The 14730-nt window shown below is 48.2% G+C and overlaps 1 protein-coding gene across 1 annotated transcript in view; it reads left to right on the top strand.

Moving 5' to 3' along the window:
* Positions 1 to 14730, top strand: part of PCM1 (pericentriolar material 1) — an 866960-nt gene that overhangs the window by 17458 nt on the left and 834772 nt on the right. The window contains 1 exon segment of the mRNA XM_030191464.1: positions 12593 to 12838. Coding sequence (XP_030047324.1) covers positions 12593 to 12838 — 246 coding nt within the window.

Genomic DNA, 14730 nt, shown 5'->3' on the forward strand with positions numbered 1-14730 from the left:
TCTCAGGTGAGAGGGTATCCGGGTTCACCCGTACCTAGACGACTGGCTCATCAGAGCAGACTCTGTAGAAGAGAGTCGTCAGGTTACAGCCAGAGTGGTCTCAGTACTCAATGCTGGCTTCGGCCTAACCCCTGGTAAGCCTTTTCCTCAGCTGAGAGGTGCCCAGCTCTACCACCGGCTGTCTTTCAGGAGCTGTAGAGGACTTGCAGCTCATCTGCATATCCTTTCAAACTTCTCCGGGGTGACTCCCAGGTCTGCTCCGATCCGCTCAGGGCCTCCGCTCTAGGTGCCGCACGCCTAACTGTGCGCGGGGCATTTTTCTCTTTACATCTATTTTTCTCCCAGTTACTCTATCTGTTGCTTAACACCTCAGTCACTACATATGCACCCATAAACACCTCAGTCACTAGTCATGGCCCCTGTACACATTCTTTTTCTTGCCCTGTCCCTTCCTAATCTTTTCCCCCTCCCACTACTGCTGTCTACCGCAGGAACTCACTGCCCATCCATGTCCTGCTCACTACTACAATACCCTACCCACCCCCGTCCCTCACCACCTCACCATCTCTCCTATCCCCCTCCTCCTTCCTAGCTCTCAACCTTCATCACTTCCTTCCTGCCATTAACCCATCCCCATTCCTCCTAAGCGCATCCCGTCTTGGTTGCCTTAGTCGCCCTACCTCCCCCACCCTCCTCCGCACTCTGTTGCTCCTTCTCCTGCTATCCGCGGGAGACATCAATCCCAATCCAGGTCCCCCACACCTGTCCTCGTCCTATCCATGCAAACGATTCCGGGATGTCTCCAATCTCATCTCTATTACCCTCCTCCCCCCCCCCTTCCCTCCCCTTCTCGTGTGCCCTGTTGAATGCCCCTCGGTCTGCAACAAACTTTCCTTCACCCACGATCTCTTTATCTCCTGTTCCCTCCAACTGCTCGCCCTAACTGAAACATGGCTCACCCCCGACGACTCTTCCTCAGTCGCGGCCCTGTGCCATGGAGGTTATCTTTTCTCTCAGACTCCCCGCCCAGTTGGCCGCGGAGGAGGAGTCTGGTTTCTACTTTCGCCCTCCTGTAGTTTTCAACCCCTCCTCCTACCGCAGTCTCACTGCTTCTCATCCTTTGAAGTTCACTGCATCCGTCTATTCTACCCATTGCCACTCAGAGTTGCAGTCATTTACCGCCCCACCGATAAGTCCCTCCCTTCCTTCCTTACCGACTTCGATGCCTGGCTCTCTGTTTTTCTTGAACCCTCATCTCTGTCCCTCATTCTTGGAGACTTTAACACACACGCTGATGACTCATCCGACTCTTGCGCTTCTCGGTTCCTCACTCTGACATCCTCCTTCAACCTCCAGCTGAGCTCCACCACCCCTACTCACCAAACTGGCCATTGTCTTGACCTCATCCTCTCCTCTACCTGCTCACCCTCCAATTTCTGTGCCTCTGCTCTTCCTCTCTCAGATCATCACCTGATCACCTTCACACTTCATCACCCTCCCCCTCAGTCCCGCCCAACACTAACCACTACTTTCAGGAATCTCCAGGCTGTCGACCCTCCCACCTTATCCTCTTGTATCTCTAATCTCCTCCCTTCCATCATGTCCTCCGAGTCTGTCGACAAGGCTGTCTCTGCTTACAATGCCACTCTCTCCACTGCTCTGGACACATTTGCACCATCCATCTCCCGCCCCACAAGGCGTACTAATCCCCAGCCCTGGCTGACCCCTTGCGCCTGATCTGCCGAACGCCTCTGGAGGAAATCTCGCACCCATACCGACTTAATTCATTACAAATTCATGCTATCCTTCTCTCGGCTCCAACCCTCGTCGTCTCTTCGCCACCCTTAACTCCCTCCTCAAAGTGCCCTCTGCTCCCACCCCCCCTCACTCTCTCCTCAATCACTAGCTGACTACTTCCGTGACAAGGTGCAGAAGATCAACCTCGAATTCACTACCAAGCCACCCCCTCCTCCTTTAACCCACTCCCTCAACCAACCAACCCAGGCCTCCTCCTCCTCTTTTCCTGATATCACCGTGGAGGAAACCGCCCACCTTCTTTCCTCCTCGAAATGCACCACCTGTTCCTCTGATCCCATCCCCACCAACTTACTAAACACCATCTCTCCTACTGTCACCCCCCCCCCATCTGTCATATCCTCAACCTCTCTGTCTCCACTGCAACTGTCCCTGACACCTTCAAGCATGCTGTAGTCACACCACTTCTCAAAAAACCTTCACTTGACCCTACCTGTCCTGCCAACTACCGCCCCATCTCCCTCCTACCCTTCCTTTCCAAGATACTTGAACGCGCCATTCACAGCCGCTGCCTTGATTTTCTCTCATCTCTTGCCATCCTCGATCCTCTTCAATCTGGTTTTCGCCCTCTACACTCGACAGAAACGGCACTCACTAAAGTCTGTAATGACCTGTTCCTTGCCAAATCCAAAGGTCACTACTTCATCCTCATCCTCCTCGACCTATCCGCCGCTTTTGACACTGTCAATCATAATTTACTTCTTGCTGCACTATCCTCATTTGGGTTCCAGGGCTCTGTCCTCTCCTGGTTCTCCTCTCCCACTGTACCTTCAGAGTACATTCTCATGGATCTTACTCCACCCCCATCCCACTCTCTGTTGGAGTTCCTCAGGGATATGTCCTTGGACCCCTTCTTTTTTCAATCTACACCTCTTCCCTGGGCTCGCTGATCTCATCTCATGGTTTCCAATATCATCTTTATGCTGATGACACCCAGCTTTATCTTTCCACACCAGAAATCATTTGCGGAAACCCAGGCCAAAGTATCAGCCTGCTTATCCGACATTGCTGCCTGGATGTCCAACCGCCACCTGAAACTGAACATGGCAAAGACCGAGCTCATTGTCTTTCCACCCAAACCCACTTCTCTCCCTCCACTCTCTATTTCAGTCGACAACACCCTCATCCTCCCTGTGTCATCTGCCCGCAACTCCTCCCTCTCCTTCTCGTCCCATATCCAGCAGACAGCCAAGACCTGTCGCTTCTTTCTCTATAACATCAGCAAAATTCGCCCCTTCCTCTCCGAACACACCACCCGAACTCTCATCCACTCTCTCATCACCTCTCTCCTTGACTATTGCAACCTACTCCTCACTGGCCTCCCACTTAACCATCTATCCCCCCTTCAATCTGTTCAGAACTCTGCTGCCCGTCTTATTTTCCGCCTAGACCGATATGCTCATATCATCCCTCTCCTCAAGTCATTTCACTGGCTTCTGATCAGGTACTGCATACAGTTCAAGCTTCTCCTACTAACCTACAAATGCACTCAATCTGCAGCCCCTCATTTATTTATTTAAGCACATTTATATCCCACATTTTCCCACAAGCGCAGGCACAATGTGGCTTACAATAGTGCATGAAATAATACAATAAGAAGGATAAAACATAAGATGACAGAATAGACAGAGAAAACATAGGGGGGGGGGGGGGGTAAAAATGTTCGGCAGGGGCCAGTGGATCACAGCCTCCCGCCAACCATCAGCAGGAGAGTCAAATGGCCGGGCTCGGCAGGGAGTAGACCTTTGAAAATAGGAACGTCTTGTAAGCCCCCAGGGGTGCTCTCTGATGTGCAGTGGCCCTCTAGTGGCTCCTGCCCAGCCTCACCAGCCCTTTGCTTCAGGGAACCACCTTGAGACCAGAGTTCTCTCTGTCTCCGTTGACTCGGGCCTCTATGTTCGGTCCTCCCCTTTACCTCAGTGTGACCTCTTCATTAACCTGCAGTCCTGGCCCGGCCTCCCCGCTGTATCTCCTGGTAACCGACCCACCTTACCAGTTCTTCTGGTGGGGCCCCTGGGTCACCCTTCTCTGGAAGGTAGCACAGCTTCCTCTGCTTGCAAAAATATGCAAATTAGCTGGTTGCATGTAAATTCAGTTTATTAGAGCTTGGTTACAATCTTTTGGGAACCTGGCTTTCCAACTCTTATTCTTGGACGGCGATTCACCCCCCTGAGACCATTTACTGGGGGGACATCTGGGTCTCAGGGTATAACAGCCACCTCCCCTGGATAGGACACACTTTATTCACCTTAACCTTACGGTCCTATCCTCCACCCCACGGCTGTTTGTTCTTTTTAAACTCTTCACAGTTCCAACCACAATATTTTGGGGACTTCTAACCCCAGGCTTTGCAGCCTGCTTTACCTTCTCGGCCACACAGTCCCAGACACACAGTCCTTCTTCCACAGCACCGGGATCACACAGCCCAGGCTTCAGGCCTCCAGGCTCCCATCTTCTCTCCCTCGGGCAAAACCCCTCTCTTTTGGGCAAACCTCCCTCCTCTGCTAAGAGGAAGCTATTTATGAGGTGTCCAATAAACCTCCCCACCTCTTGAGACCTCGCCCCTCTGGTTCCAGAAAGATCTGGCCTAGAAGTCTCTTCTCACTCCCCCCAGCTATCTCTCTGGAGCTCCCTTTACTGGCCCATACATGCCAATACTCACCTAGATCCCCGGAGCTCCCAGTTTTCCATGGGAGAGCGCCCTCTGGCGGCCTCCTCAAGTAAGGGCAGACACTGTGGTTTATCACAGTCTTTAGGAACTTTTTGAAGAGATGATGGTCGGGTATCTCCTTTAATTGGTTTGGCAGGTCGTTCCAAGATTTTGCACTGGTAAACGGGAAAGTCGAGGCAAACATACGCTTGTATCTTGGAGTGGAGGAGTGGTCTAGTGGTTAGGGTGGTGGACTTTGGTCCTGGGGAACTGAGGAACTGAGTTCGATTCCCACTTCAGGCACAGGCAGCTCCTTGTGACTCTGGGCAAGTCACTTAACCCTCCATTGCCCCGTGTAAGCCGCATTGAGCCTGCCATGAGTGGGAAAGCGCGGGGGTACAAATGTAACAAAAATAAAAATCTAACTTTCCTACTGCATTACCTCTCTACCCTCATCTCCCCTTATGCTCCTACCCGTAACCTCCGCTCACAGGACAAATCCCTCCTCTCAGTACCCTTCTCCACCACCGTCAACTCCAGGCTCCGCCCTTTCTGTCTCGCCTCACCCTATGCTTGGAATAAACTCCCTGAGCCCATACGCCAAGCCCCCTCCCTGCCCATCTTCAAATCCTTGCTCAAAGCACACCTCTTCAGTGTCGCTTTCGGCACCCTAACCATTGTACCTCTATCCAGGAAATCTAGACTGCCCCCAATTTGATTGACTGCACTTTTTTGTCCTTTAGATTGCAAGCTCCTTTGAGCAGGTACTGTCCTTCTTTGTTAGATTGTACAGCGCTGCGTAACCCTGGTAGCGCTTTAGAAATGTTAAATAGTAGTAGTAGTAGTGCTGGGTCGTCAATATAGCCAAAGGTCACCTGACCTCTCTCAATCTCTAGAATATATGGGGGTCCGGTTCGACACAGCCTCGGGGATGGTCTTCCTACCCGAGCAAAGGCGGTGCAAGCTTCAGAACCAGGTCCGTCTGCTCCTGAGGATGCCTTGCCCGCGAGCTTGGGACACAGTCCAGCTGTTGGGGTCGATGACGGCCACTTTGGAAGTGGTGCCTTGGGCGAGAGCGCACCTGAGACCTCTGTAGTGTTCCCTGCTTCAACAGTGGTCTCCAATATCTCAGGATTATCAACGTAGACTCGCGTGGCTCCCTGCGGCCCGGCTCAGTATGGAGTGGTGGCTCTCAGACAGCATGCTGCGGCAAGGAATGCCGCTAGCGCTCCCTGATTGATGCCTGGTGGTAACAGATGCCAGCCTGAAGGGCTGGGGTGCACATTGCCAGGGAAGGCATGCCCAGGGTCTTTGGACACCCGAGGAGTCGGAGTTGAAATCGCTTGGAGTTGAAAGCAATTTTTCAGGCGCTTCTGGCCTTTCAATTGACCCTGGAAGGATTGGCTGTCAGAGTTCTGTCGGACAACACGACAGCAGTGGCCTACATAAATCACCAAGGAGGCACTCAGTGCATAGCACTAGCAGCGCAGGCCGTGCAGATTTGCCACTGGGCCGAGCTTCATCTGCAGTTTCTGTCAGCAGGTCATATTGCAGGTCAGAGCAACGTGCAAGCCGATTATCTGAGCAGGAATCGGATCAACCCAGCGGAGTGGGAACTTGCAGATGAAGTATTGCTGCAGATATGTGCCAAATGGGGAAAGCCCGTAATGGATCTTATGACGTCAAGCACAAATGCCAAAGTCCCGTGCTTCTACAGCAGATGGAGCGATCCTCGCTCGGCAGGTTTGGATGCCTTGTCTCAACCCTGGCCTCAGGGCCTCCTGTATGTGTTCCCTCCGTGGCCCTTGATAGGGCGAGTACTCCTGCGGATTCGGCTCCACCAAGGAGAGGTGGTTCTCATTGCCCCGGATTGGCCCAGGAGGCCGTGGTATGCGGACCTCCGGCGGATGCTGGTAGAGGATCACCTGCCGTTACCTCTGGTACCGAACCTGTTGTCACAGGGCCCTGTGACCATGGAGGACGCCTGCCGCTTTGGTCTTACAGCATGGCTATTGAGAGGGCGCAATTGAGAGACAAGGGATATTCCAGTAACGTCATTTCCACTCTCCTACAGGCCTGCAAGCATTCCACTCCCGTGGCTTATGCCAGGATTTGGCTTAAATTTGAGGCTTGGTGTGCTGCTAAAGCGATTACACCCATGCGGGCTTCTGTCTCACCGATAATTGACTTTTTGCAGGATGGTTTCCAAAAAGGCTTGGCCTATAATTCCCTGCGTGTTCAAGTGGCAGCCTTAGCATGTTTTCAAGGGAAGGTCACTGGCCTCTCTCTGGCTGCTTGCCCGCATGTGACACGGTTTCTTAGAGGGGTGCGTGGGCTCCGTGTTCGGCCTGGAACCTGGGGTTAGTTTTAAAGGCCCTTCAGTGTTCACCCTTCGAGCCGCATAGGCGAGCTTCGGAGAAGGATGTGACCTTTAAAGGACGGTCTTTTTGGTGGCCGTGACATCGGTGAGACGGGTATCTGAGCTCCAGGCGCTGTCCTGTCGAGACCCATTTCTGCAATTCTTAGAGTCCGGAGTAATGGTACGTATGGTGCCTTCCTTCATGGCTAAGGTGATTTCAGCGTTTCACCTAAACCAGCCTATTTTCCTGCCCTCCTTTTCTAAAGAGGAGTTTCCAGAAGCCTATGGGCAGTTGGACCTTCTGGATGTGCGAAGGGCTCTGTTGCAATATCTGCGCATGTCATATGCCTTCAGGACCTCTGACCATCTTTTTGTTCTTTTGTCAGGTCTGCGCAGAGGGTCTCCAGCGTCTAAGGCCACTATAGCCCGTTGGCTCAAAGAAGCTATCTTTTCAGCATATCTGCTTTGTGGCCGGCCTCGCCCTGAAGCTTTTAAGGCACATTCCACAAGAGCGATTTTCTCTTCTTGGGCTGAAACTGGGGCACTCTCTGGTCAAGAGATATGTAGTGCAGCTACTTGGGCTTCTAAGCTCTCTTTTGCCCGACATTACAGGCTGGATGTGGCTGCCAGGAGAGACACGCATTTTGGAGCATAAGTGCTGGTGAGTGGTGTGGCTGGTTCCCACCCTGTCTAGGGATTGCTTTGATACATCCCACTCATAATGGATTCATCTGCTTGATGACAAGGAAGGGAAAATTAGGTTCTTACCTTGGTAATTTTTTTTCCTTTAGTCATAGCAGATGAATCCATGAGCCCTCCCTCAGTGGTTCATTATGTGATTTATGTTACTTTTATGTTCAGTTTTTCCTGTAGATATGTTCCCTCATTGGGAGAAGTTGGAAAACAGTCTTCAGGATTTCTGTTCAGTTACAGGAGGATGAGTTCATTCCCTCCTTTGAATTATAGCTCCAGTTTGGGGGCGTTCATCCGCTGTGAGGAAAGTTCATGTTGTTATGCTTTGTGGTGTAACACTGCTTTGGAAGCTTCAAATACTGAAGAGGCAGATGGAGCTAGCTGGCCATGAAGCACTATGGTTTTTCAGTGCTCTCTATCTCCCCCTGCTGGTTGATGGACACAACCCACTCGTAATGGATTCATTTTTTTTCCTTGTCCCTTGTCCCTCTCTTGCCTTATCCTCTTTCTGATTTTCTCTCTTCCTTGTCCTTGTAGGCAGCCACCAGGAGGCAACGGATTTCCTATCCTATATAATAAAAAGCACCTCCAACATTTTGAAGCTGACTCTGTCTTTGGACACCCGAGGAGGCACTGTAGGGTTTGTAAGTCTGTAGTTCAGCGTTTCATTGGCTCTCACTGTCCCCGCCCTCATGTCGAGGAAACGGAATGCTGCATAGTTGCCAAGCAAACAAACGCGACATCACAGGAACGAAGAACCAATCAGAACGGAACTTGGAGGAGGGAAGTGGAGTGGATTGAATCTCTAACAATCAATCATATACAGGGAGGTACGAACATCAGTGGAGGCAACTGCACAGAATGGAAGGTGTGCCCTACAGCTCTGGATAGCCTGGGTTCTCCACAAAAAAAAAAAAAAAAGGAAAAAAAGAGCAGCCACCTTGGGAGCCCAGGTTCACTGTGGGGGCCTGGCGAGTTCTGGACTGCCGGCAGGTGGATTACAGGCAGGTGTGTGCTGGTCTGGTCAGGCATGCCAGCCAGCAGACGCTGTTGTACTTTTGAGAACCAGCAGCTGAAGAGAGCTGCTAGTTTCCTTTGCCTGGCTTGTGATAGGTTGTTCCCTTTGTTGGGTGCTGAATTTTTGGGATCCATGGTCCTCAGGCTGCTTTTATGCTGCATGAGCATGTGCAGCAGTCCCTGGGGAGGAGGGGAGCTTGTGGAGGGGGCTGCTTCCACCTGACCTTCATTGAGGGCCCAACTTTCACTGGGGACCCTTTCTCTGTAATGGATCCAAAGTTTGGCCCTTCTTGTTAAGGAGGCCCTCGCCCATAATGCACCTATGCCTTGGCCCAGCACACCCCTGGGACCTGCATCTAGCTGGGTTAAGTGGCCTAGGGTGGCTGTAGGCTGGATGGGGTCCCTGGAGAGCCCTGATGCACCTTTCCTACTGGAAGACTTCAGTGTAGGGTCCAATCTAGACCTTACTCTGTCGGAGGAAGAAGTGCACTCCTTGCTAATTAGGCTTTCTATGAAGGAAGAGCTTACTAGCATTATTAGTTCTGTTGGGGAGCATTACGGCTGTGTTCTGTCTCTGAGCTGGATGAAGGGATCCCCTTCTTGGAGGACTTAGTGGGGGCACCCTAAACCTTTCCCCTAAACAGCATGCTCATGTGCATGATCCTGGCAGGGTGGGAGTCCCTGACTGGGGCCTTAAGAGGAGCAAAATCTCTTAAGGATTTATCCTTTGACTCTTGAGGAGATTCATAAATATTTGCCAGGTCTCCAAGGTGGATGCCCTTGTCACAGCCAAGACAAAGACTGCAATCCATGTGGAAAAGGAGTTTGTGAGCAGATGCACAGGAGGAAGGTTGAGCACTTCTCAAGCAGACTTTCTCTTTGTTGGTGGTGGTCAAGGCTGCTATCTGTAGTGACTGTTTAGCCCAACTATGTAGCTGGCTGCGGCAGCTCCTGGATTCTTGGAGGCGGCCCGTTTGGAATCCGGGGTGGACTTCTTGGCGAATGTCTTATGATTTGGTTCGTGTTTCTTCTCACTCGGTTGTCTTGGTAGCTGTAGCTGCAGCACTGGAAGGTGGATGTCTCTTCAAGCCACACCTAAGCATGCTGCCCTTTAGGAGGTTTTTTGAGGAGGATCTGGAGAATTTGGTCAGGGACTTGGAGGAGATGCAGCTACTGTATTTCCTGGAGGTGCATCTGAAGTCCCCTGGTCAGGCCCGGGCAATGGACGCATGAAAGGAGATGACTGCTTTTGGCAGAACAAGCAAACGCTACCAGTCCTTGCTGGAGTGGGTAGACAGGCCAGAGAAGGTCTTTTTGGAGCCCAAGAAGGCCTTGCAGTCAAGGCCAATTTGTGGCATACTGTCCTTATTTACTGCACGTGGACCAGCATAATCTTGGCCTGTGAATGGTGAGTTGGGGCTATGCCTTAGATCTCGTATGATCCATTTCAGAGGCCTTCATGGTGTCCCCATGCAGCTTATCCACCATCTTTTCAGCTAGGGGCTGTGGAGGCTGTGCCTCTCAGAGCACAACAGAGAATGCTATGCCATCTTTTTTTTGTGGTGCCAAAAAAAGGGGACTCCTTCACACCCATCCTGTTTCTCGAAGCTGTCAAGGAGGCACTTTTTGAGTGCTGCGTTTCCATATGGAGACACTATGTTCATTCATTGTCTCTGAGGCAGTCACAGGAACCAGCTCTGAGGGTGCTTGAGCACCTCCAATATTGAGCAAACTCTTTTGATTGTCTAGGGGAGCATAACTTTCATTGGGTTTAGCGCTCCAAGTCATTTTGTAAAGTTGGCTTCTATGGAGGCAGGGCATATATTACTTAACCACCTTTGATCTGACAGTCCTACCTTCATGTTCCCATCCCAGCTCACACTTCCCCTTCTGTATCCAGGGATAGCATTTTCAGTTCTACATTTTCTTGTTTGGGCTAGAGGTGGCCTTCTCACACCTTTTTGAAGGCGGTGGTGGTGGTGGTGGCGGCCTATCTGTGCTCTGAAGGTATCAGAGCACACCCCTATCTCGATGATTGGCTGATCTCTGCCAAATCGATCCTGGAATCCAAAGTGGTTTCCTCTCCAGGTGATTCAGCTATTGGAGAGCCTGGGCAGAGTGGTGAACTCAACCAAGAGTTACTTGGTTCCCTCTTAGCATTTGGAATACCTGGGAGTCCTGTTTGACATGGCCAGTGTGACAGTGTTCCTCACCCATGAGAGCACAGCTGCAACTGAATTTTGTGCAGTAATCTGTGTGTGCCCTGCAGGCTCCACAGGTGTAGGACTACCTTCAAGTTCTCGGTTCCATGGCAGTAACCTTGGAAGTGGTTCCTTGCACATGAGACCCCAGTAAGGGGCTCTGTTGTCACGCTTGTCCCCAAGGCCTTAGGATTTTATGGTCAGGCTGCCTCTTATATTGTCAGCCTGCTAGAGCCGGTCCTGCTGGACTCTCGAGTCTCTATGTCACTATGTGCAAAACCTGAAGCTCAAAAGAAAGTTGCTGGCCATTTTTTCCAACCCTGAGATTTTTAAATGAATCAACCAGTGTAACTGGGGAATTGTGTAATTGAGAAGTAATGGAAGGGCTGATGCAATCGACCAGCGACCTAGGAGGCAAGATTTGACTAGGTTCAGTGAAAGAATAACTTAATAGAGAAATACTTGTGCAGTTATTTTTTTGTGATCAAATTAAACTGTTTCAGCTAGTAATATTATAACACTAGTAAAAAAGGCCCGTTTCTTAACGCAATGAAACTGGTGCTAGCAATGTAATGAGTTCCTGCCGTTAATGTTTCCACGGTTGTATTCTGAATATAATTATTTACATGTGTAAGATTTCTTTATATACAATATTTTTTGTGTAAACTGTGTCACAATGTGGTAAAAGTTTTCCTTGTTCAGGTCCCGTCAATCAGTTTAACAGTCGCATCAGAAGAGCTCCTTACTCGTGAGAATGCAACATACAGTTGCCCATTTGAGAGACTGAGAGTGACAGTGTGTTTTACAGACAGTTTGAGAGAGATACACAGAGTGATTGTGTGTGAGTGACAAAGTGATTAAATGTTTGTCTTCCCTTCCGTTCTGTGCAGTTGCCCCCACTGATGTTCGTACCTCCCTGTATATGATTATTTGTTAGAGATTCAATCCACTCCACTTCCCTCCTCCAAGTTCCGTTCTGTCTGATTGGTTCTTCGTTCCTGTGATGTCGCGTTTGTTTGCTTGGCAACTATGCAGTATTCCGTTTCCTCGACGTGAGGGCGGGGACAGTGAGAGCCAATGAAACGCTGAACTACAGATTTACGAACCCTACAGTGCCACAGAATCAGCTTCTGAATGTTGGAGGTGCTTTTTATTATATAGGATAGAATTTAAGGTTCATATGCTACGGAAGACATGCAATAAGAGTTATGGCTAGAATAGAGGTATTCATAAAAATTTCAAAGCAGTTATTAATTAGTTCATTTTTGACAGATGCATATCTTATTCTTCCCATCATACTTTGCTTGTGTGTGGTGGGGGGGGGGGGCAGTGATTATGATCAGAATTATTTCTGTAAGAGTAACTGTGATATCCATACAAACTAAAGAATTAAAACTGACTATCCAGTGTCAGGCTGGCTTGGCCAAGTGGTATCTCTCTTTGTTACGCAACAGCAATTGGAGCATGCTTAGTGGCATCTCATCTCCTCTATTTGAGTATGCATTATGGTAACACAAATGTGTGCATATTGATACAAATGGAAGGGGAAGAATATAGTAAGTTAGAGTTAAGTACAAAGATGTGACATAGCTTGCTTGCTTATTTTTTGTTTCTTGGACTCTTCTGTTGATTTTAATATTTTGGGCTAGATTTTATTCTGGGGTTGGTAATCATTTGTATGTTAAGTCTTTGAATTTGGTTACTAATTTAATTCAAACAAGGCATTAGAATGAAATTAGTCATTCTGTAGAGCTGTTAATTATTTACAGTTATTAAACTTGGTGTTTCAGAAAAATGTACAGTTGATATTTATTTTGGCCAAGTTTAGCAATCAATTTTTTTTTTCAAAATTTATAGGACTGGGGAGGTCCACAGAAGAAAGTGAACAGATCATCGGACAAAAATAAGAAAAAAATTGGTGTCGGAGGTGAAGAAAGGTTAACCAATGATATCTCTCCTGAATCCTCCCCTGGAGTTGGACGAAGAAAGACAAAGACTCCTCACACATTTCCACACACTCGATATGTGACACAGATGTCTGTTCCAGAGCAGGCTGAATTGGAAAGACTCAAACAGCGAATTAATTTTAGTGATTTGGATCAGGTGGGTTTAACTGTGTATGTGGTAACTGTGAAACCTCATGTGGGATAAGTATTTGTGTGTGCGTATATGGCTAAAAATGTTGAAAAATTTCTGTCCATGTTTGCATACTGTTTGTGTCATAACTTGGTGAACTTTTTGGCATGGTTTATGATTGTTCCCTTTTAAGTTCCGTTTTTGGCTTGTTAGCAGCATTGATCATTACTACTTGTCTTCTTTACCAGACTTCTAATTTCTTGACCCCCAGCATGACCCCTACTTTTACCTAAAACAAAATCCACAATGATTCATTTATATACCAAAATATGGTTTGAATTGGCCTGGGTTGCCTCTGAGGATTGTGATACCATGAGCCAGTTTTTGGCTTTGTGTCCCCATCTTTGTGTCAGTCTTGCAATACGAACCATACAGGTGACAATACTCATACCATGAGACTGGCCTCATACCAGTAGGTATGTTTTTGCCTGATAATGTTATTTTTCTTTTGGGTTGGTCTTGGTTACTCATTATTCCTTATTCTTAGTTTTCTACCTAGTTTTTTTTTTTTTTTTTTTTACAGGATCTCATTTTCATTTCTGTCTGTTCCTGCTCAGTCTTCTTCCCTTCCTTATTCAAATCTAACTCTGATGTTTGTTCCTTATGTTTAATTTTTTCTTTCCATTTTCTCTCGTATGCCTTTTTAAAAAATCTACCTATAGCTAGATTTCATCCCTTGTTATTCCCTCCATTCTTCAGTCTCCCTCTTTTCACCTTTCACTTCTATTCACATAAACCATCATCCACACCTCACTCTTACTCCCATTTGCACTAAACAGAATAACTACACCTATACTGACAATTGTAAAATTAAAATACAATTCTCATTTTCATGTTCCTCAAAAGTCATAACCAGAAACTACAATTCAGTAGCCACTCTTCTTAAAGCCACAGTCCGTTTTCCCAAAAGGGTTAGTAATTCAATTTTCAAGTTATTGTCCACAATTCTTCTTATAAGTCAGAAATCATATCTGCTCATGTACTCCAATGAATCCTCAGTGTATGATAACTTCAGCATAACGTTCATGCTCTATAGCTGTTATAGACTTCTTCCAAAGTTGTTTTCAAAATGTACTCCTCTTCAGACACCAGGCTATATCTCAAGGGATTAATCCACTTCCAATTGATAATCCTCATTCATCTGTTATCCGTTATTTTTCACTCTCATACATCAGATCGATACTGACTCGAGGATCACATGATAATCTCATCACTTCAATTAGTGAACAGTAACTTAGTACCGGTTTTTTCTGTTGCAGTGATATAGTCATCTCAACATCAAGACCCTACACGCACATGTTTCGCTCCGTAGAGTGTCTTCAGGGGTCATCTGTTCTAAATGAACAACAATACATAGTTATCTATCTTTTCCCTTACTTATACGTTCAAAAATACAAACTTCCATATCATCAAGCTGATCAATCCATAGACTGGTGGGTTGTGTCCATCTACCAGCAGGTGGAGATAGAGAGCAAACTTTTGCCTCCCTATATGTGGTCATGTGCTGCCGGAAACTCCTCAGTATGTTCTCTATCTCAGCAGGTGGTGGTCACACACAGCAGCAGCTCTGGCTAGGCCTCCAAGCCTAATTTTTAGGTTTTGTTGAGTGCCTGGGGTTGAGGGCTCTTTTGAGCAAGTGCAAACCTGGTGGTGCCAGGTCCCTCCTTTTCTCCCCCCTCCCTCTGGCTCTGTTTAAAAAAAAAAAAAAAAAAATTTTTGAACGTCCTTAAAGGCGTTTATTTCGACGTTTATTTAAACGTTTATTGCAGCTACTCACTGGGACACCAGGTCGTTACAGCTCGGAGCGGACAGCAGGTAATTTTTACCTTTTTATAGCGGGCAGGGGGTTCCCCGATTTA

The sequence above is a fragment of the Microcaecilia unicolor genome, chromosome 2, assembly GCF_901765095.1.
Source record: "Microcaecilia unicolor chromosome 2, aMicUni1.1, whole genome shotgun sequence".
Taxonomy (NCBI): Eukaryota; Metazoa; Chordata; class Amphibia; order Gymnophiona; family Siphonopidae; genus Microcaecilia; species Microcaecilia unicolor.